The sequence below is a fragment of the Notolepis coatsorum genome (assembly GCF_963971535.1).
Source record: "Notolepis coatsorum genome assembly, chromosome: 3".
NCBI classification, from domain to species: Eukaryota; Metazoa; Chordata; class Actinopteri; order Aulopiformes; family Paralepididae; genus Notolepis; species Notolepis coatsorum.
The window spans coordinates 205,108,787-205,133,786 of NC_140167.1; the positions used below are offsets into that span (position 1 = coordinate 205,108,787).

Genomic DNA, 25,000 nt, shown 5'->3' on the forward strand with positions numbered 1-25,000 from the left:
GTATAATTCAAATGGATTATAATTCAGTACTTTATCTACAAATCCTTCTGTTTAATCATCTTCCCTTTATTCATTCTGCTTAGATTCTTTGTACACTTGATCTCAAGAAGGTACTGAACGAGCTCAGTGAGGGAAATATGCCCAACCACAACGTTAGCATGTTCACTGTCAAAGATGCAAAGAAAAATTACGATTTATATTCTCCTCTGTTTCATTACAATTTACTCAAGCAGAGTAACAGACACCATATTCCTGACACTGGGAATACATTCCCCCAGGTCCATAGATGTCCCTAGATACCAAGAAGTGGAGCAATCTTCCATTTACTTGGGCATGTACTTTCAGGCGTGTTTTCTGAAAATAGGGCTAGAGCCTAACAGGTTAATGTAACACGGAGGTCTTCCCACCAGAGAGGGAGAGAGGACATCTTATTTAAATGGTAAAGCGCTTTATAATTTCCTCCTCACATTTGAACCGTTCACTCGCACATTCACACGCCGACCGACGGCGGAGGCAGCGATGCGAAGGTGCCCCCCCCGCTCATCGGGAGCAGGTTGCTCAAGGGACCTTGGACACGCTGCCCGGGAGGAACCGGGAATCGAACCGGGAACCTCCGGATTACCAGACGACAGCACTATACCTCCAGAGCCGCTGTTGCCCCAATTTAATGAGCATCACTGTATTCCTTTTAAAGTAGACTTTTCAATATGCATCTTTGTACTGTATGTACTGTATGTACACATATGGATTTTGTAACTAGGCTAACGGTGTCCACACACATTATTTAGTGGACAAGTATTGACAGTTATTCATCACCCCATATATAGTTGACAGATTTTTGGGTTCCATCACAAAATCGATTGGCTTTAATAATGATGCAGTTTGACTTTCATACATCGAAATGCGGTTTAAAAATAAAAACCTTCAATTGGTACCTTCTGTCTGTGAAAGGTGCAGATGGTATCCGTCTACACATCTGGTCTCGGCTAGACAGACATACAGACACCCCTAGTGGCAGCTCACAGCGTCTGCAGGCTGCATTATGCTAAAGAACCAAAGACCATACAAAACCTGGCATACTGTTAAACATGTGTTCTGACGCACACACTCCAAAATGGACAACCTTCCTTCTAGCCAAGCTACATGTTTTCATTCAATTACCATTTACCACACTGTATTTTCAATTAACGCATATTGTCACTTGGAAATAACAACGTTCTATGCGCGCCTAAAGGCACGCTCGCTGGCTGGGGTTTTTCCCGCCTTTGCTGAAAACACCAGTGGGTAAAATGCCGTCTTTCCAAGGGTTAGCATGCTGTGGCTGCCCAGTGCCAGGATGGGGCCTCCGTTGCTTGCCAGAGAGACAGAAGGGCAAGGTCGCCAGACAGATTGAGTGATGAATGGTCGCGCGCCGTACCTCATTAGCAACTTTACCAGGGGAAACTGGCTACAAGTCCAACCGAGAGAAACAACTTGGTAATTGGGCCCAAAGGTGGCGTTGGGCAACAGGCCCAAAAAAAACGAACGTGTTACTTTACAACTTGGGAGGACAGTGTGTGTTTGCATGTGTGTGTGTGTGTGTGTGTGTGTGTGTGTGTGTGTGTGTGTGTGTGTGTGTGTGTGTGTGTGTGTGTGTGTGTGTGTGTGTGTGTGTGTGTGTGTGTGTGTGTGTGTGTGTGAGCGAACGGAGGGAGGGACAGGCAGCCATCCATTTGGCTGAAGGCATTGGACCAACCCTGTGGTGACTGTCCCCAGCGTCATTGTCCCCTAGTCGCAGGTTCAAGGGTCACCAATTCCCTCCTCCCGCCAAGTTCCCCTCTGAGACTTGTGTGTGCCAGCGACCGTCGGCAGACAGGTTCCTGCGGGCCTAAAGCCACGTGGGAGCTGTGGTACTTTTGGCAGGATTTCTTTAGGGGTGTGTGGGTTATTAGTTTGTGAAATGGCGACAATCCATACAGAGTCATTAAAAACCACGTTGAGAGTTACTGAAGCAGGTGCTATACCGTTGAACAGGGGAGCTGGAGAGTCGCCTAATGGGACGCAAGTTCTGCAAAACATCCAACTATCATCCTGTTATAAAACCTATAGACTGTCTCGGTTGGCCTGCCTGAAAGGTCCTGAAAGACCTTGATGGAATGTTTCATTGTGCCAATGTGATTGTGAGGCATTCAAATCCAAACCCAGTCATAAAGGTCTCCTCAACTCCAGCCACTGACTCCAAGCGTTTCTCTCCCTCTGTTGGTCCAAAGCAGCCATGAAAGGTTAAGTCCTTTCAGCCTCCGTCAGGTTCCCATAGAGCCCCGACTGCCTCCCTATTCCCCCCCCCCCCCTCCACAGTCTCCCTGCTGGCAGGAAACTAAAAGTTCGAGGGGACAGCGCATCTGCTCTTTGCGCATCGCGGCATGAAATGGCATAAGTCACTCCAATCTGCCTTTCCCGCGCGCCCCTGTGCAACCACATCTCCCCGTGCGCTGGGGCGGAAGGCCAGACGCCAGGCCAGAGTGAGACAGCTCTGTCGCTGCCTGTAAGGCCCCCTGGCGAAGTGGCCGCGGCTCAGTTTACACCTGATTAGGAAACCCATGCGGGGGCCACTGCACATCTGCTTCCCCCGCCACACCAAGGTCCCCGACGGACGGGAAGCACGTGGAATAAAAAAGGGCAGAAAAGGCCAGGGCCCTCATGCATCAACGTGTTCTACGCACAGATCTGTGCGTAACCCGTGCGTACGATCATTTCTAAGCAAAGAGTGGGATTCATCAATTTGAACTTGAACTTGACTTCGTGCGTACATCTACGCACAGGTCAGACCTGGCGTACCTCGCGCCCAGTGGTAGAATATATTATTACAACAAGGAAATGAGCTTCTGTGCATAATAACACTGGATGTTCTGTATGAACCGTAGTTCATTATAGTTCATTGTAAGATAGCAACAGTAGTGTAATTATGGTCAAAACCCTATAAATAGCATTTGGAATAATAGATCTTTCTCTCAGAATGAATGCAGCATGGTTTATATAGCGTTATCGGAATATACGGGGTGTAGGCTACTGACTGACTGCGCTCCGCGTAGCTTGATTGATTGATTGATTGAAAAGTTTATTAACAGATTGCAGAATGGGTACAGTACAGTACAGCTCAGTACATACAATTGTTAATTGGGGATGCAGACCAACTTTCGTCCTGTTTACATCAGGGTCCCCCATTTTCAATTCATCATAAATCATAAAGCTCAACTCGTTATTATTTTGCGCACAGACCGCCGAAACACGGGAACGTTTTGATTATATTTAAAAGGCTTTACGTTAAACGAAACAAGTGGAATTTCGAAGCTGTAAGCAGAATAAGTCATATGAATATAGTGTTCTTCCCCCTTTTTACTGTACAAGAAAGAATAGAAAACGCATTGCAATGACACCATGCAGATAGTGGACAGACTATATGATGGGATTCAAGTTCGCGTTTTTGTTGCTCATAGAGTCATAGTCATAGGCATGCTGTCAGAGTATGATATCTTAATCAAACATTCTAGAACATTTGTCGTCACAGATCATGTCCTAATGGAACATAGGCTATGGCATGGATCGTGATATTGTGTGGACTGTTATTATTACTGTACGGCGGTACCACCCATTGTGACAGCAGCCTTGAGTCCCGCACACAAACATGATGGAATTCAAGTTCATGTATTGAAAGGCAGGATACATCATACATGCAGTGAGATTCATTGTTCTTGTATATGCTCTCGTATTATATTGTTTATATAGGCTACCCAATACTGACATCAAAATAGATTGTAGTATGCCTCTAGAAATCATATGCAGCAGGTAGAAAATTGACGGGAGATCCATCGCGATTTGGAATAGAATTGAGGAGAACTTTAATCCGTGGGTATTAATCAAACAACGCGGGAAAAGGCAGTCATATTCCAGCGCGGTCTTTATTAGCCGACAACAAAATAGATGCCTCTAAAAATCATATAGCCAATCGAACACAACTAATAAAGGCATTCATATTACAGCACGGTTATAATGACACACAACCAACGCCAAACAGTGGTCAACGAACGGTCTTTATTAGTATTTTGAGCTGTCCAGGCAGAATTGCAGCAATGGTCTTAGGGAGCCGTTGATATCTGACATCACCGTTTACAAGTCCGCCTTTTATTTATCCCATAAATCATAATACGCGATAGTGTCTTCTTGGTTCGACAGCAGTGAATTCTCCGTGGAGTTTCTCGGAGTCCCGCTCGGGTCGGTCCATTATTTCACATCCCATGGGGGGTGTTTCCTCATTTTCATGACCATATATGGATAATCATGCACGAGCATTGACGGTAGAACAAAGTGGTATTCATCAACACGGAGGACCATAGAGCCTGCGTACGCACGTGTGATGAATGCCGACTTCCCTTTTCTACATTCCGTGCTTACGTGTGGAAGTAGGTCAAGTTCTACGTCCACGTTGATGAATGAGGGCCCGGAGACCTTCTTCTCTGGGAGTTTTCGGTGTCTCAGAACACACCACACAGGATGAAGATAAAAAGTAGGGCTGTCAGTTTATCGCGTTAATTAGATTAATTAATTACACAGCAAATGATCGCGTTATGAAAATTAATAAAAATTAATAAAAGATTCTTTTTTTTCCCTTCTTTTCTTTAATATTTTTTAATCTCATTCATTCCATTCCATTTTAAAATGGTCCATTTGCATGTTCTTGGTATCTGATTCTAGGGACATCTATGGATCTCAGATATTATCGGCATTAAAATGTGATATCGGAAAATATCGGTATCGGTTTTCCAAAAGAAATTTTTATTTTATTATTTTTTTACATTTCTATAACCTTTATTTACCCAGGCAAGCAAGTAAGAACAAATTCAGAGTTTATTTATTGTCAAAAGTATGCATAATGTTGTGTTAATTCCACAACAAGAGATATGTAATGTTAATTACCTGAAATTATTCCATTTTTTGGGGGGGGGGAACCCTTCATATATCGGTATCGGTTGATATCGGTTGATATCGGTATCGGAAATTAAGAGTTGGACAATATCGGTATATCGGTATCGGTAAAAATCGCCTGACAGCACTAATAAAAAGACGATTCTGTGTGTAAGTTAGGGATCTTTCAATTGGTGCTCTAATCCGTTCAATATCAAAGCGACATTATGATTCCTGGTTTCAGTGGATACTTAATTAAAATGGGAATTCTTCTTGTATTTATAGAAAGGTTGCTTTAAAACCCTTTCACTGCCACACAACAGCCGGTTAACCCTTTCACTGTGACAATACAGAAGGTTAGCCCTTTACTATCACACAACCGACGGCGATGCTCCATCATTAGCATCATTAGCTCCGCATTTGCAGAGCTAATGATGCTAATGATGGAGCATCGCCGTCGGTTGTGTGATAGTAAAGGCCTAACCTTCTGTTGCGTGGCAGTGAAAGGGTTAATACAGAGTAAAATGAGTCCACAGCTAGCTCTGTACATGGGGGGCGACAGTGGCTCGGGAGGTGGAGCAATTGTCTGGTGATCCGGAGGTTCCCGGTTCGATTCCCGCTCTTCCCGGGCAGCGTGTCGAAGTGTCCTTGAGCAAGACACTTAACCCCTAACTGCTCCCGATGAGCAGGTTGGCACTACACTGCGGCGAAAAAAAGGCCGGGCATCAGACAACAGTCAGTCAAAGGTTGTCAAACACAAACAAGGAGGGGAGGGCCAAGCTTTTACTTCTGGTTATTCCATTAACTGGTGAGAGAGAGAGAGAGAGTCTGGAAGCTGATAAAGAGATGATCAGGGTATCAGGAAACTATTGTAGTTAATTAGAATTGAGTGAGGGTCATTATGACATATAGTTCTTCTACCAAATAGCACCTTCCCACTATTGCGTTGGCCAGCCACACACAGAGAATTCCTCAGTAATAGTTAAATCTAGTCAATTAGTTTAATGTTGTTTTGTATTGGAGTTTCCCTTTAACCCTTTCACTGCCACACTACCAAACGGTTAACCCTTTCACTGTCACACAACAGACAGCAGGTTAACCCTTTCACTGCCACCTACAGAAGGTTAACCCTTTACTATCACACTACCGACGGTAGTGTGATAGTAAAGGGTTAACCTTCTGTAGTGTGGCAGTGAAAGGGTTAATGGAGAAAGTTAATATAGTGAAACGATTCAAATAATTTCATAGCCATTGAATGTGTCTTTGTGGGCACCAAAAAACAACACTGTTGTGATGTATATATTATACATACATAATTTCATGGAGCTGTAATGATCACAACACAAGGATTGAATGTCCCCGATGACGTCACATATTCAAAAGATTTTTGTGAGTTTTGTGTGAAATTGTGTGCAAAATAAATCAGCATTGTTTTTTGGTGAAGTGCCCCTTTAAAGCGTAACTACACCCATGGTCACTTAAGTATAATTTCTGGGTACTTTTTACACCCCTGCAATTATGTCAATGTACCTCTTTTTTCCCCTAGACAGACTGTAATAGTACTTCCAAAGTGTGTTTAGTCGACGGCAAAAGATTGGACGGGTTTCCGCTGGCCTAACTGTTTTCCCCAGCTATCACCCCCCCCCCCCACAACAGAACAATAGGATTACAAAATTGGTGAAATGAACTCTGCCTGCTGGTCTCACAGAGCAAACCTTCAAGCCCCGCCTCCTTGACCTGGGTACGAGTTTGCTCTCTGGTCACACATGACCCTGCGTCTGCTAAAGGTCACACATGACCCTGCGTCTGCTAAAGGTCACACATGACCCTGCGTCTGCTAAAGGTCACACATGACCCTGCGTCTGCTAAAGGCTCACATCACTGAGCACTGTCTCCATTGTGATGGCGGTACAGTGCTGTAGTGGTTAACGCTGCTGCCTCACAGCAAGAAGGTCCTGGGTTTGATTTTTGCCGGGTTGCCAGTTACCCAGGTGGGATATCTCCCGGGCCTTTCTGTGTGGAGTTTGCATGTTCTCCCCCCGTGCTCGCAAGTCTTTCCAATGTAAAAGAAAAGCAATGGAAAAACATGCAGAACAGACGGACAGGAGCACTTGGATTGGCCCCACGCCACAACCAATGTCTGCTCCCCAGCTGGGGGGAAGGACGACGGGATGGGTCGAGCGCAGAGAGACATTTTCAACGGCGACCCAAAAAAATGCATGTTTGTGTCTCCTACGTGTCGCCCATCTCGCACATGACGATATAGCAATGTGCTACGAATAAAGACTTCTTCAAAGTCCAGTTTCATGTGGTCCAGTGACCTCTGACCCCTCACCTCTGACACTGAGGCGTCCATGGAGAGGCCCGTCCACAGCAACCAGGTAGACCGCATTGATGTTGTCATTGTCCACAATCTGGAGCTCCTCCCATGTGATCGGGCGCGACTGCCCCTCCAGTAGATCAAGCCCTACGAAGATAACATTAATACTTAGACTAAGTGTGATGTAGATAGATAGATAGATAGATAGATAGATAGATAGATAGATAGAGAGATAGATAGATAGATAGATAGATAGATAGATAGGTAGGTAGGTAGATAGATAGATAGATAGATAGATAGATAGATAGATAGATAGATAGATAGATAGATAGATAGATAGATAGATAGATAGATAGATAGATAGATAGATAGATAGATAGATAGATAGATAGATAGATAGATAGATAGATAGATAGATAGATAGATAGATAGATAGATAGATAGATAGATAGATAGAGAGATAGATAGATAGATAGATAGATAGATAGATAGATAGATAGATAGATAGATAGATAGATAGATAGATAGATAGATAGATAGATAGATAGATAGATAGATAGATAGATAGATAGATAGATAGATAGATAGATAGATAGATAGATAGATAGATAGATAGATAGATAGATAGATAGATAGATAGATAGATAGATAGATAGATAGATAGATAGATAGATAGATAGATAGATAGATAGATAGATAGATAGATAGATAGATAGATAGATAGATAGATAGATAGATAGATAGATAGATAGATAGATAGATAGATAGATAGATAGATAGATAGATAGATAGATAGATAGATAGATAGATAGATAGATAGATAGATAGATAGATACATAGATAGCGTAGGTAGATACTTTATTGATCCCCTTGGTTATCCAATAGCTCTCATGGTTGACATATGTTAAGACATAAATGGACACACAATAAAAGAATCAAATGAATAAAACACTGGTGGACAAACAATAAAATCGACATACTGTACACTTTTTTTCTGACATGAGGAAAGTCTGGCATGGTCTCTATATTCTCTTGAATGGCCTGACATTCTAAATACATATTTTATTATCTGACTGAGAGAGTGGATAATGTAAAAGTAATAAAATATGGTTTGCATGAATCTCTCCTCTTTTACAGTATTGTGGCATTTATGACAAGCGAGTGGAAGATAAACTCATCTGCCTGAGCATCGTAGATGAGGGTTCATATATACCCATGTTCCAGGAGACTCGCGGTGCATTAGTTTCCGCCACCCTGATGGAGAAGTGGACCATGATCGGTGGGCTGGTTGCATAGGAACCGTCTATGACTTGGAACTCCACCTGGAGGAAAACACACGAGCAACAGCATTCCTTTCAAAGGTGAGGCCTCTGTAATTATAAATTACATCAACGTTTTGAAATTATAATAACGTGAAGTGGGGGCACAAACTGGATTCTACCCAGATTCAATCAGAGATGCGGGGAGTTTTCCCCCCTGTGTAGTTTCTACCTTTCAACTGGGGTGTAAAAAGTACCCAGAAATTATACTTAAGTGAAAGTATCAGTACCGTCTCAAAATCTTACTCAAGTAAAAGTCAGAGTATCTGGCTAAAAACACACTTGAGTAAAAAGTTAAAGAGTTTCTACTTTTAAATGTACTTAAGTACTGAAAAGTAAAAGTAAAAACCTTTTTTCTGATAGCAGGTGTTTAATCAAAGATCCCCGCTTTCTAGTCTTGCACAAGGACCAATCAGCATGGGTATGGGCGGGTTCATTTTCCATTCATGGGGATTTGATTGGCTGTTTTTAAATAAAGCGCGGCCGCAGGATTAATAACGTTAACGTTAGTTCGGCCAGAGAAACAAATATACTAATTAAAAAAGTTGGACCTGCGAGATTTGTACTTTGTACTTTGTAGGACTGCATTTTAAATGTGAGGAGTAAAAAGTATGTTTTTTTTCTCTGAAATGTAATGGAGTAAAAGTACAAGTATACAAACCTAATAATACTAGAGTAAAGTACAAATCCCCAAAAACAGTACTTAAGTATTGTAACAAAGTCCAATTACTCGAGTACTTTACACCCCGCTATCCACTGTCCAGCTCTTTGGGAGGTAGCGTCCAGTACCTCGTAGTTCCTCCTCTGCGGGTGACTGCTGTTGGGCGGCTGGTAGGCCACCCTCATCTCGTGCAGGTCCAGCCAGGTGAAGGAGCGGCAGGGCTTGGTGTGGTCGTCCAGGTGGGTGATGTAGCCCTCGGCGGGGGGCACGGTCACGTTGAAGACCAGCTTCTCCCGGGGGGTCTCGTGGTCCGTGCCGTCCAGCGCGGCGGTGGTGAGCGGGGTGAGGATGAACTGGTCCACCTCCAGGATGAAGGAGGCCATGAAGGCGGCCTGGGGAGGCTGGTTCTGCATGGCCCCGTGGATCAGCACCGGGAGCCACACGGCCTCCGTCTGAGGGGGGGAAGGAAGGGGTTAATGAAGAAAGATGTGTTATGGTATACAATAATGGTAAGGGCTTGATAACAGAGCTAGCTTTCTTTTTTTTATCCACTTTTTCTCCTTATTTTCTATTTTTCTCCCATCCCAATTTCGCCTCGCCAATTCTCCCTTCAATTCTTCCCTCCCCTGTCTCGAACGTTGCTAGACTATGCCTCCCACTGGTCGGCTGCAGTGAGGACCAAGCCTTGCATCTCTCAGTGTCGAGGAGTAACGCGTGGGAGGCTCACGCTGCCCCCGTTACTTCCTGATTCTGCTGTACAGGCGCACCAACCGACCTGTAGGAGTCGCTGTCCACAATGTCCAATCCCCACCCACCGGCTTTCCCACCCCTAACACTTGCCAATTGTGTTAGTATGACGACCGGCCAAGCCGGTAGCAACGCCGAGAGCTGGGCTCGATACCAGCATCTCCTGCGTTGGTGGCGAGCGCCTTGCCCACTGCGCCACTCAGCCGCCACAACAGAGCTAGCTTTCAACGCTGACAGCCACGGGCAGATTACAAGGAGAGAAGTGGATAAATAAAGTGTTTTATCACTCACCAATTATAACCTACACACCGCCTTTTACTAAACCCTGCAGACATCCCCGATCTGCACCCTTCCAGATACACACTGTAGTGAAATAGTGTGAATGATCTACAGAATTGGTATAACACATTTTGACTGCCAACTACACACACCTCCTCTCATCTGAGATGCTAATCCTAACCTAGAACACCTCCAGAGATCCGACTATCTGATTCTGTCTTCCTCACTTATATTCCTGTGTCAATTCAGAAGGATCATAAATACATTGTATTTCTTTTGTAAAAGGGAAAGAAACTATGGAAACTATTAATGATTCATATCCTCAATTTCCTTTATCAGGTCATCAAGCAGGAATAGTATTATTTTTAGTCTATGCTTTGTTACAATGTGTGTGCTTTATATTTGAACCTCAAACAGTACAGAACGTTCTCAAAAGCTTATTCAAACTCTTCAAGAACCCACATGTTAGACAGAAAAATGCATTCTGGATGCTTTTTTTTAATCCACTTTTTCTCCTCCTGTTTTTCTGTGTTTTTCTCCCATCCCAATTTAGTCGTTATGCCAATTCCCCCCTCCCCTTCCTGGTCGTTGCACGCATGTGCCCCCCACTGGTCGGTCTAGGGAGCCCTGAAGTCTATCACATGCTTCCTCCAAGACATAGGAGACAGCCAGCAGCATCTTTTCACCTGCCAGCGCGGACTCTCATTGGTGAGGTGTAACGTGTGGGAGGTCACACCATCTCCCTCCCTCGCTGTGCAAGTGCCCTGACTGACCTGTAGGAGTCGCTGTTTACAATGACCAGATTACCACCCCACCGGCTTCCCTCCCGCTGACTCTGCCAATTGAGCTAGTATGACGGCCGGCCAAGCCGGAGGCAACGCTGACAGCCGGATTCGATACCAGTGTCTCTCGCGTTGGTGACGAGCGCTTAGTCCGCTGCGCAAAGGATTAACCCTTTCACTACCCCACTACCGAAGGTTAACGCTTTCACTACCACACTACATATGCTTAACCTTTCACTACCACACTACAAAGGGTTACCACTTACACTACCACACTACAGACTTAGTTTAACCTTAGTTACAGACGGTGTTGAAAGCTTGCAAGGTTACTGGTTGCATAGGAACTAGATATCTCACTAGTCGCGTATGACTCGCGAGATGCCTACTCACTCACGAGACATATTACATCATCATTGCAAGTACAGTACGGTAGCTAGCGATTTCAGTGAGCTAGCGATTTCATTTTTGTGAGCTCCTATTGATCTGACCACACCTCTACTGTAACCTTCTGATCTGACCTCACCTCTACTGTAACCTTCTGATCTGACCATACCTCTACTGTAACCTTCTGATCTGACCATACCTCTACTGTAACCTTCTGATCTGACCATACCTCTACTGTAACCCTCTGATCTGACCATACCTCTACTGTAACCTTCTGATCTGACCATGCCTCTACTGTAACCCTCTGATCTGACCATACCTCTACTGTAACCTTCTGATCTGACCATACCTCTACTGTAACCTTCTGATCTGACCTCACCTCTACTGTAACCTTCTGATCTGACCATACTGTACCTCTACTGTAACCTTCTGATCTGACCACACCTCTACTGTAACCCTCTGATCTGACCACACCTCTACTGTAACCCTCTGATCTGACCACACCTCTACTGTAACCCTCTGATCTGACCACACCTCTACTGTAACCCTCTGATCTGACCACACCTCTACTGTAACCTTCTGATCTGACCTCTACTGTAACCTTCTGATCTGACCACACCTCTACTGTAACCCTCTGATCTGACCATACTGTACCTCTACTGTAACCTTCTGATCTGACCACACCTCTACTGTAACCTTCTGATCTGACCACACCTCTACTGTAACCTTCTGATCTGACCATACCTCTACTGTAACCTTCTGATCTGACCACACCTCTACTGTAACCTTCTGATCTGACCATACCTCTACTGTAACCCTCTGATCTGACCATACCTCTAGCAGGGCTCCTTCTGATCTGACCATACCTCTAGCAGGGCTCCTTCTGATCCGACCACACCTCTAGCAGAGCTCCTTCTGATCTGACCATACCTCTAGCAGGGCTCCTTCTGATCTGACCATACCTCTAGCAGGGCTCCTTCTGATCTGACCATACCTCTAGCAGGGCTCCTTCTGATCTGACCATACCTCTAGCAGAGCTCCTTCTGATCTGACCATACCTCTAGCAGGGCTCCTTCTGATCTGACCATACCTCTAGCAGGGCTCCTTCTGATCTGACCATACCTCTAGCAGGGCTCCTTCTGATCTGACCATACCTCTAGCAGAGCTCCTTCTGATCTGACCACACCTCTAGCAGGGCTCCCTCTGATCTGACCACACCTCTAGCAGGGCTCCTTCTGATCTGACCATACCTCTAGCAGGGCTCCTTCTGATCTGACCATACCTCTAGCAGGGCTCCTTCTGATCTGACCATACCTCTAGCAGGGCTCCTTCTGATCTGACCATACCTCTAGCAGGGCTCCTTCTGATCTGACCATACCTCTAGCAGGGCTCCTTCTGATCTGACCATACCTCTAGCAGGGCTCCTTCTGATCTGACCATACCTCTAGCAGGGCTCCTTCTGATCTGACCATACAGAGCTCCTTCTGATCTGACCATACAGAGCTCCTTCTGATCTGACCATACAGGGCTCCTTCTGATCTGACCATACAGAGCTCCTTCTGATCTGACCATACCTCTAGCAGGGCTCCTTCTGATCTGACCATACCTCTAGCAGAGCTCCCTCTGATCTGACCATACCTCTACTGTAACCCTCTGATCTGACCATACCTCTAGCAGGGCTCCTTCTGATCTGACCATACCTCTAGCAGAGCTCCTTCTGATCTGACCATACCTCTAGCAGAGCTCCTTCTGATCTGACCATACCTCTAGCAGGGCTCCCTCTGATCTGACCATACCTCTAGCAGGGCTCCTTCTGATCTGACCATACCTCTAGCAGGGCTCCTTCTGATCTGACCATACCTCTAGCAGGGCTCCTTCTGATCTGACCATACCTCTAGCAGGGCTCCCTCTGATCTGACCATACCTCTAGCAGGGCTCCCTCTGATCTGACCATACCTCTAGCAGGGCTCCTTCTGATCTGACCATACCTCTAGCAGGGCTCCCTCTGATCTGACCATACCTCTAGCAGAGCTCCTTCTGATCTGACCATACCTCTAGCAGGGCTCCTTCTGATCTGACCATACCTCTAGCAGAGCTCCTTCTGATCTGACCATACCTCTAGCAGGGCTCCTTCTGATCTGACCATACCTCTAGCAGAGCTCCTTCTGATCTGACCATACCTCTAGCAGAGCTCCTTCTGATCTGACCATACCTCTAGCAGGGCTCCCTCTGATCTGACCATACCTCTAGCAGGGCTCCTTCTGATCTGACCATACCTCTAGCAGGGCTCCTTCTGATCTGACCATACCTCTAGCAGGGCTCCTTCTGATCTGACCATACCTCTAGCAGGGCTCCCTCTGATCTGACCATACCTCTAGCAGGGCTCCCTCTGATCTGACCATACCTCTAGCAGGGCTCCTTCTGATCTGACCATACCTCTAGCAGGGCTCCCTCTGATCTGACCATACCTCTAGCAGAGCTCCTTCTGATCTGACCATACCTCTAGCAGAGCTCCTTCTGATCTGACCATACCTCTAGCAGGGCTCCCTCTGATCTGACCATACCTCTAGCAGGGCTCCTTCTGATCTGACCATACCTCTAGCAGGGCTCCTTCTGATCTGACCATACCTCTAGCAGGGCTCCTTCTGATCTGACCATACCTCTAGCAGGGCTCCCTCTGATCTGACCATACCTCTAGCAGAGCTCCTTCTGATCTGACCATACCTCTAGCAGAGCTCCTTCTGATCTGACCATACCTCTAGCAGGGCTCCCTCTGATCTGACCATACCTCTAGCAGGGCTCTGGAGGCCTGGTCTCTGAGCTCCACCCTGAGGGGGATGTAGTCGATCTCTGGGGAGGGCGGGCTGAGATGCTGGTACTTCAGACCGGAGGTCAGGAACTCCTGGCAGCTGGTCTTGAGGAAGCGCACCTCCTTGGTGTCGTGGAGGCAGGGCTTGTTCCCCGGACAGGGCGCACCGGTCTGCCGGCCTGCAGAGAGGAGAACGTGGGAGGGTCAAGCCGGGAGTGAGCGTGGAACATGTAGCAAGCTTAATGTAACAGGATATATGGGGAACCGCATTGGAGAAAGAGGATTTTGTGTTGGTAGTTGTTTTAAGTTGAATGTGTACAGTATCGGCCCTCCTGTTCATTTGTATTCACTATCCAATAGGGCTGTACCAACTAGTTCGAAGCTTCGAAGCTTCATTCATAACGTTGACATTCGAATTATAAATCAACATTCGAAACTTAAAAAAAGAAATGTATGCGTCTATTTATTCTGTTTAAACCAATGGGGTTTTTCTTCACAGTTGCAGATAAAGATCAGGCTACACTAATATTATAGTATTATACTATTATAGTATATGACTCATCATAAACATTTTTATAAAACATTTATCATAAATGATGTGATCTGCGCTCTGCGCTCCATCAAGACGTCACCATCACTTTCGTACCAACCGTGCCCTTATTGGATTCTTTATGTTGACGAAACTGATGAGTTATATTATTAGTAGTAGTAGTAGTCGTTAATTTTTTCAGTCATCATCTCACACAATACAATATACACCATCATTTATCAATATTTGATTTTTACAGTGACTGAAAAGATACAGACTGAGGCCCCGTTTAGACGAGCGTTTTGTGAACAGAAACCGCAAAAGTCATCTTGCGGTTTCACTTTTAATTTTACGTTTAGACGAGCGTTTTGGGATGGAATTCTGCGTGCAGACGACGCTGTAACGACTCGAGACGACGGAGCCCCACTGTCACACGATTGGCGCATATGTCACATGACGTGCTGTGAAGACCCGCCCTACTCTGCCTCTGATTCGCAGACTGTGGATGGGGAATGTGATTGCACCAAAGCAGAGTCACTCACAGACAGTGGGTCCACTCACGCCGCGGGACAGATTCTTGTGTATTTAACCCTTTCACTGCCACACGACAGCCGGTTGTGTGATAGTAAAGGGTTAACCTTCTGTCGTGTGGCAGTGAAAGGGTTAAAAGTACTGCCAATGTAGCCTTCAGGTGATCTCCGTTGATATAAGTCAGACATACTTGCTTTGTTTACGTCTCGGCTACTGGCGCATACCTGCTACCTGTGACGTAAGCAGTACGCGCGACCAGAGCCGTGACAACCCTTTCGTCATCGTTTTATCAGATTTATACGTTTTAACAGTTTAGACGAGAGCGCAAAGCTTTTGCGTTTCTAGGAATTCCACCCTGGAAGGTAGGCTCACTTTTTTGCGGTTTCACCCCGTAAAAACGCTGTTTCCGTATAAACGAAAGGCACATCCGAAAAAATATATTTGCGGATTCACCTGCTAGCGTTTCCGTCTAAACGGGGCCTGAAGCATAGTGCTTATATGTGCCTGTCCTATATTCTTACAAAAAAATACAAACATTTAGACTCCAAAACAGTATTCAAAAAATTTTAAAATAAAAAAAAAAATCATTAAAGAAAGTTGATTTAATAATAAAAAAAATACTAATTTAATCAGATTAATCACTTTATTCAAATTGAGGATTTTGTTTGAGGATTCTTTTATAAATAAATAAATATGAGTATGTCATAAAATATGACGATAGACATTAGAAGCTTCATTCAAAAACGTCAATAGAAGCTTCTAATGTAAAATTACATTTGGTACAGCCCTACTATCCAATGTATTGTCAGTGTTGATAGCATTCCAAATGTCAACATACTGTAGTAGGGTCTCTGAGAACATGTATTATGGTTTGTCTATAGAAACAGTCCAGATCTAACAGAATACAGAGCAGTATTAAGTATGGCTCCTGTGTAAATCTGGTCGACCATAACACTAATACTACTAATGTTTAGGGTTCAACCCGATTGGGTCCATCCACACTGAACATGTATGGCACTCATTGCACTGTAAATGCTTTGAGTAGCCAAACGGCACATGATGAGATATGAGATACTTGTAAGTGATACATTATGATCCATATATGCAGGATCATAGCACTATACGAACATAAGCATGATCTGTCACAATGTGTTACATTAACACACCCTACCTGGATTACATATTGTTTTGCACAATCCTGCACAATTGCACTGTATTTCTATTCTAATTTAGTGTACTCTACTACAATCCTGCACAATTACACAGCCCTGTCCTATATTCTATTCTATTGTATTTTTATTCTCATTTAGTTTATATATTACTTTTACAGATTCCTTGCAAGCTTAATGTATGACACTCATCACACTGTAAATGCAAACGGTACATGAGATATGAGATACTTGTGATGCATTATTATTGTTGTCTGAGACCAAGGAGCACAATGGAATTAAGTCCATGACTTTATTGTGCCTATCCTTGATGTTTTGCTTGAGATGCAAGTTTTTTTTTAAACTGAATAATAATAATAATAAACTTTATTTGTATAGCACCTTTCATACAGACATTTCAGCTCAAAGTGCTCCACAAAAAGTGCTCCATAAAATGAGCACAAGTGCAGACATATAAAATCACAGTTTTTAACATTAGGATCTAACATCCCAACAGGCCACCTTGTTTATGGTTTGATTCTGTTTTAAATAGACAATAATAAGAAGAGTAAGATAAAATAGACAGAGTAAAATAGTGCAATATAGTGCAGTGCAATAAAATAGTACAATAGAATAGACATAAAATGAGCACATAAAGTGCAGACATATAAAATCAGTGGTGTGGTTTACCCTTCCTCTGTCCAGAGTCTTCCTCCCTCACCAGCTGACCCAGAGAGGGCACGCTGGTCTCCGAGGTCATCAGTCGGACGGTACAGGCGACGTCCGGCGGGCTGGCGATGCTCAGCACGGAGCCGTCCAGGGCGTTGGACAGGCCGTAGTACTGAGGCACCACCAGAGGGGCGCTGCCGAGCTCCACCAGGCTGACCCCGGGCTCCACCACCCTCACGGACAACGTCACCGTCTCCATCAGCGTGTCTGATTCAGTGAACCTGTGGGGAAATCATGAAGAAGAAACTAAAATAAGAATCTTCACTATACTTAAGACTGTCAGGCTTTAAAACTGTGTAGGACCCAGGCCTAGAACTGCGTCCTGAGAGAGGGAACTGCGCCCTGAGAGAGAGAACTGCACCCTGAGAGAGGGAACTGCGCCCTGAGAGAGAGAACTGCACCCTGAGAGAGGGAACTGCACCCTGAGAGAGAGAACTGCGCCCTGAGAGAGAGAACTGCACCCTGAGAGAGAACTGCACCCTGAGAGAGGGAACTGCACCCTGAGAGAGAGAACTGCACCCTGAGAGAGGGAACTGCACCCTGAGAGAGAGAACTGCACCCTGAGAGAGGGAACTGCACCCTGAGAGAGAGAACTGCACCCTGAGAGAGGGAACTGCACCCTGAGAGAGAGAACTGCACCCTGAGAGAGAGAACTGCACCCTGAGAGAGAACTGCACCCTGAGAGAGGGAACTGCACCCTGAGAGAGGGAACTGCACCCTGGGAGAGGGAACTGCACCCTGAGAGAGAGAACTGCACCCTGAGAGAGAGAACTGCGCCCTGAGAGAGAGAACTGCACCCTGAGAGAGAGAACTGCACCCTGAGAGAGAGAACTGCACCCTGAGAGAGAGAACTGCACCCTGAGAGAGGGAACTGCACCCTGAGAGAGAGAACTGCACCCTGAGAGAGAGAACTGCACCCTGAGAGAGGGAACTGCACCCTGAGAGAGGGAACTGCACCCTGAGAGAGAGAACTGCACCCTGAGAGAGGGAACTGCACCCTGAGAGAGAGAACTGCACCCTGAGAGAGAGAACTGCACCCTGAGAGAGGGAACTGCACCCTGAGAGAGGGAACTGCACCCTGAGAGAGAGAACTGCACCCTGAGAGAGAGAACTGCACCCTGAGAGAGGGAACTGCACCCTGAGAGAGAGAACTGCACCCTGAGAGAGAGAACTGCGCCCTGAGAGAGAGAACTGCACCCTGAGAGAGAGAACTGCGCCCTGAGAGAGAGAACTGCACCCTGAGAGAATGAACTGCACCCTGAGAGAGAGAACTGCACCCTGAGAGAGAGAACTGCACCCTGAGAGAGAGAACTGCACCCTGAGAGAGAGAACTGCACCCTGAGAGAGGGAACTGCACCCTGAGAGAGGGAACTGCACCCTGAGAGAGGGAACTGCACCCTGAGAGAGGGAACTGCACCCTGAGAGAGAGATACAGGTTTTAAACACTGTATTTCTATTCTAATTTAGTGTATATACTCTACTACAATCCTGCACAATTGTACAGCCCTGTCCTATATTATATTATGTTGTATTGTTATTCTAATTTAGTTCATATAGTCAATTTTATTTCATTATACTTTAATTGTCTGTTAATGTCGACGCACCAAAAGACCAAGGCAGATTCCTTGTATGTGCAAGCTTACTTGGCAATAACAGACATTTCTGATACTGTATATTTAAAGTGGGATGAACGGACCTGTAGACCCGGAGCATCACCGTGTCTTCCCCCAGGAGGGGACTGCCGTTATGAACATACCGCACCTCGTCTTCCAGGAAGTGGCAGTCGAACACCTGCATCAACACAATAAACCGTACAGACAATGACATAATGCACAACCTCACAGCTAGAATACAGGATAAAAGTGCATTGGAACTCATTTACCAAGCAATACACAAGCAATCATCTTTTAAATATATATATATATTTTTTTTATAAATCTTTACCGCATGCAGTAAAACATATTTCAGCTGTAGGATAAATAGTATATAGAGTCTTTAGATAACTTTTTATGCATGTTTAATTTAAAAACGCAGTGTTGCCCTTACAAAAGAGTCACGATATCATGATAGTTTGAGGGTATCTTCGGTTGTACCATAGCAATGCCATGGTAAAAGTAATGTATTGCCATGGCAGCACTTTTGCACTTAAATAATACCATGGTATAATAATCCAATTCAAACCATGACACAGATGGCAATATCATGAAACCTTTTTGGAGATATCATGACACTTTTGGGATTTTGTCATCAAAAAGAGCCCTGCACCGAGAGCAGCTGTGCCCCACCTGAGGCGTCAGTGTCCCCACTCGCTGAGTGATGGGCTCGTTCAGCACCACCTCCACCTTACAGTCCACTGTGGGCTCCACGCTGATGCGGAGCTCCCTGTCGGTCACGAACACGGCCCTGCCCCGGGTCACCTCCACGCCCGAGTTCACCACGATCAGGCTCTCGCTGCTGCAGCCATGCGGCAGGACCATCGCCACGGTCACCAACATCCAGGAGACGGCCCTGATGATGGCAGCCATTTTGGATCAACGCTGTCCTCTAGTTTCACAGGTTTGGATGAACAGGGATATTTTGAACAAGGGAAGGATCCACAGTAAGACAAAGATGGAGATGTCAGTTTCTGTGTTCCTTATGTTTCCAATTGACTGCAATCAGACCCGTCATCTTCCTTCGGCAATCACTGCAACCTGCACTGCAACCTGCACAAGGGAGGACATTTACAATCACTGCAACCTGCACTGCAACTTGCACAGGGAGAACATTTACAATCACTGCAACCTGCACTGCAACCTGCACAAGGAGAACATTTTCAATTGGATTCAATGGAAAAACTCATGAGAACAAACTCTGAATCCCAACCTGAACCCACTCCTCAACACAAGGATCTCTCATTTAAACCTGAACCCACTCCTCAACACAAGGATCTCTCATTTAAACCTGAACCCACTCCTCAACACAAGGATCTCTCATTTAAACCTGAACCCACTCCTCAACAAGACACAAGACTAATAACGGCATGGCTTCTCTGTCTTTAGCTATAGGACACACAAAGTCAAGATGCAAAGCATTCTCACATAAAGTGAACTAGAGACTGTTGCAAATGTTGCTAATGTTGCTAAACATATGATGCTAACTTTCCTAACATTAGCTTGGCTAACGTACAGCCAGGGTTTCCGTTATCCGGCCATTAACGTAATTGACAAGACTTATTTTATTTATAAAATATTTATGTATTCCAAGTAAGCAAAAATAGCCTACTTTTCAATACAAATATATTATGAATCTACATGCCTTGATGATGTCATTCTTTACAATCAATCGTTTTTAAGATCAATATACAATTGATGGGAATTTCTCCCATTTTTCTGGGACATTGAGATCTTCCAGTACACATGGTCCTGCACGGAAACCTGATAACCCATATTTATATTTTACATTTATATTCTTATATTTACCACACATATATACATATATATATATATATATATATATATATATATATATATATATATATATATATATATATATATATATATATATATATATATATATATATATATATATATGATCCATAATATATCCATATTTGTCTGAATATACCTGCATATAACCCCTCTATATACTTACTTATACACCTGCAAATAACTCTGTATGATTTATGATTTATTCTCACCACATATATATCTATCCACACCTGTCTGTATTTACCTGCACATAGTCTTTTTACATATCTGTAGATACTATATCTATATTTGTACATATCCTACTCTTACTAGTTACACTGCTAGACAGTATGACTACTACCATACTGTCTTTACACCTGTATCCCTCTACATATTAATACTACAACTCTGTACATACATCTGATTAGCACTACACTCAGTAGTACTCATTTGTATATTTTGTACCCAGTTTAATCACCAGGGCGGGCCCGGTTGTTCAAAAGGTTTAATCCAGATAAAACTGATCCGGATTTGAAAAATCCAATGTTTTGCTATCCAGGATCACGTAATCCATTTTATTTTTGTGCAGTTTTTTCAAAGCAACATCGGATTGGATTACTCTGATCCGGATACAAACTTTTCAGCATTACCAAATCCGGATAACCAGTGGTCAAAATGGGATAGGCTATCACAATGTAGGCTACTATAGCTATGTAAAGAACAACAGGTAGAATAGAGTAGCGTGGCGTCACTTCAAGTGTTTGTTTTTTATTTTAACAGAAAATCGCACTGGCCAGCCTGGTCAATGAATTTGTTTCATTTACAAAGGATGACCAGATTGACCAGGCCAAGCGCAACTTTTTTTCTTTTGGGGAATATGCCCAATACTATTGGGCCAATCGACTGCACCCATGTGCAAGCACCTCGTGAGAATGAATGGGAGTTTGTCAACAGAATGGGGAGGCACAGCGTCAACATCCAACTTGTGTGCGACGCTGACCTCATCGACCTCATCATCACAAACTGCGTTGTCAAGTGGCCTGGGTCTGTCCACGACGCGCGGATCCTGAGGGAGAGCGCTCTATACTGAGCTTCAAACCAACCGACCGGGTGGCATAATATTAGGAGACAGTGCCACTACTACCATGAACAAGCACACCTGCGCAGGCGCGCTTCAACACTGCTCATTGCAAGACAAGATGTGCAATTGAGCGTTTTAAAAATATGTTTCAATACAAATAAGATGGCAAAGTTTGTTAACTGAAATAATACAAAATGTTTAGCCTTCATGGCAAATCAATTAAATGTTTAATTTTTTGGTCACATTTGTGGTGTGCAACCTATTTTGTTTTCAACCAAATGTCACAACAAAGATTGTCAATCACAAACGTAATTTAGATTAAAGAAAAAATATCTTCAACAAAAAAAAAGTCCATCATCTGTCTGTCGTCACCTTCAGAAAACTGAAACCTCACTTAGAATTCAGCTCCTCAAAGCACGCCTTGACGATCAGCTGCCTTTGAATTAATGTGTTTTGTTGTTACCCTAGTGGGGAGTATTTTTTCATATTACAATTCCATTATGATTTTATGTCCTTTATGTATTTAACAATATAATTAGACATGATAGATGTCTCTGCAATGTGGACTCTTGTCTTCCTTGTATTCTTTTTCATATCCACTAGATCAGGGGTCAGCAACTTTTTGACATGGAGTGCCTGTTTGAAATATAGTTGTAACTAGTGTGCCTCAACAATATTCCATGCATCGTAATTTTTTTTCTCCTCATAATCAGGTCTTTTAATGATAATTTTTACATTATTACATCATTATTGTTATTGTTATTATTAACAATATTATTATGATGGTTGTATCAACCCTAAATCTGAGTGGGGGGGGGGGGGGGGGGGGAATGCAATGCAGACAAACAGCTGCATACAGTGCGACCATTTCACTCACATTTGCCCATTCATTTTTGGACACATGTACTGTACGTGTGCTGTCATAGCTCCACCTACAGGCCTAATGGAGAACACCAGGATGGAGGGTGAATGTGAGGTATATCGTGTAAATAATTTTGATTGATCGCAAGACTACACTGTAAAAATAATAATAATAAGTTACCAGAACTTAAAAATATTGAGTTCAGTTACTGTGCATTAAGGTTTTCAGTTTTCAATCCATAATAAGTTAACAGAAAAAGAAGTACACAACCACATTATTTCAACCTAATAAAACTATGTTTATTGTCATTGTTTTAAGAACACAAGTTGACTTGGTAATACTCACATTTTGAGTAAAGAAATTGCTTTTACATGTGCAATGTTCATGAAATAGAAAAATGAATAATAAAATGTGTTGATTAATCCCACTGGTCACAGTGGTGACCGTAATAATGTTTTTGTTATAAGGCTCTGCAAATGTTACTGAATGATGTAGCAATGTATTTCCAGCTACATTGAAATAATAAACAAATAAAGGGTCTCAATTAAATATGTGGTAGTAAAAAGAACCTGTGGGAGGATTTCAACAAGATAAATGTGACAACAGTGCAAAATATTTCACTATAATATTTCAAAGCAAAAAAAAAAATATAATATATATTATATTTAATATAATCTTAAATTTCTTTTAATGCTGCCCTCTGTGCCTATGAAAATGCCCCTGCGTGCCTATGCAGGCACGCGTGCCTAGGGTTGCCTACCCCTGCACTAGATGGAGATCGGATTAAAGCACAGATATTCAGGATCTAGTAATCTTGAAAAGTCTGAATCTTGATCAAGGTGTTCCTATCCTGCGTTGCTTTGAAATACCGGGACAAAGCCTGTCGGAGTTGTCTGATCCTGGAGCACAGAAAATGGGATTAAAAAATCTGATCGGATAGGGATTAAACGTTTTTAACTCCTGGGCCCAGTACATTGTATATTGCTGTTGCACTTTGCTGCTACATTTGCTCTCTGGTTGGACGCCAAACTTCTTTTCGTTGTACTGTACTTGTGCTGTATGATGACAATACATTTGAATCTAATCTAATCTAATCTAATCTAATCTAATCTAATCTAATCTAATCTAATCTAATCTAATCTAATCTAATCTAATCCAATCCAATCCAATCTAATCTAATCTAATCTAATCTAATCTAATCTAATCTAATCCAATCTAATCTAATCTAATGTAATGTAATGTAATGTAATGTAATCTAATCTACTCTAATCTAATCTAATCTAATCTAATCTAATAATGTTGCTACTGTTAGCTTGGCTAACAGCTAACACCAGCCCCCTCGGTGCCATGCAGTAAAAAGCCACAGCATGCAGCCAGCAGTCGGAAGGGGCTTTCACCCTCCATTTCACTTCAAAATAAGCCCCATTGCAGGAAACAAGGGGTTAATCTGTGTGACCTCGCAGAGATGCTGGAAATGGCATCGTGGGGGGGGGGGGGGGGGGGGGGGGATCAAGGGGGGCACCAACTGGAGCCAGCGTGTCACTTCCTCTTCAGCCAGACGTGCCTCGCTCGGTTAGTTTAGTGAGGCTGCGGCCCTCCTTCTGCCCAACAGAGGAGCTGGATTAAGACGGGCGGCAATGGTTCACAGAGAAACAAGGGCAGTCTATTACAGCCATTTCTATCTTTGTGACATGAAACTATATGATGTAGTAAGTGATGGACATATTCAAAGAAAGGCTTTTCAAGGGGAACCGAAACAAAGCAATGGAATGTCTGCTGTTGTTGTGTTTCACCAGCTGTTACTGTGTGTGTGGGTAAAGAGGACACATGTTGAACATGTGAGGCTGGCCAACGATGCCCTGTAATAACACCGCTTAGCTCAGATAGTAACTGTTTACATTCTGTTCAGACTCAAAGTCAGTCTGTCTGTATCGGTTTAACTCCTAATGCCGTAGAGTCTATCATTACATAATGATGCCATAACAGCACAACAAACGGCTCCATAGTTTGAGTTTTCCGTCGGTAGAATGGGCAGCAATGTTCACACTGTCTAGCTGTGTATAGTCGGCTGTTTGAAAGCTGACTCTACGTGAAGAAGCCCTGTCTGTTGTGCAACAGGTACGGACCGGTACCCCCCCCCCCCCTACAGCCCCGCGGAGTCCCACTCGCTAAAGTGACTGTAAAAACACTTGAGAGAAGTTTCCAGTAAACTCTTAGCACTCCAATTACAGCCAAGCTTATAAAACAGAGTGTGTGCGTGTGTGTCTGTGTGTGTGTGTGTGTGTTTGTATCTGTGCCTATGCATGTGTGTGTTGTTGATAATGAGAGAGTGTGAAGTAATAGACAGACGATGGAAGACAAGCGGAACAGGAAGAAATCCTTAACTTTTCCATTCCAAGCCAGGTGGCGAGACTGTTACTGTATCAGCG

At 43.9% G+C, this 25,000-nt stretch overlaps 1 protein-coding gene across 1 annotated transcript in view; it reads right to left on the reverse strand.

Moving 5' to 3' along the window:
* Positions 1-25,000, reverse strand: part of LOC311226145 (FRAS1-related extracellular matrix protein 1-like) — a gene marked incomplete at its 3' end in the record, with an annotated part of 56,398 nt that overhangs the window by 31,131 nt on the left and 267 nt on the right. The window contains exons 2-8 of the mRNA XM_084311519.1: positions 19,465-19,884; positions 18,876-18,970; positions 17,141-17,400; positions 14,222-14,421; positions 9,370-9,693; positions 8,475-8,583; positions 7,277-7,408 (exon numbers count right to left, since the gene is read on the reverse strand). Of these exons, the coding sequence (XP_084167645.1) occupies positions 7,277-7,408; positions 8,475-8,583; positions 9,370-9,693; positions 14,222-14,421; positions 17,141-17,400; positions 18,876-18,970; positions 19,465-19,704 (1,360 nt within the window). The 5' untranslated portion in view covers positions 19,705-19,884. The remainder of the gene's footprint in view (positions 1-7,276; positions 7,409-8,474; positions 8,584-9,369; positions 9,694-14,221; positions 14,422-17,140; positions 17,401-18,875; positions 18,971-19,464; positions 19,885-25,000) is intronic.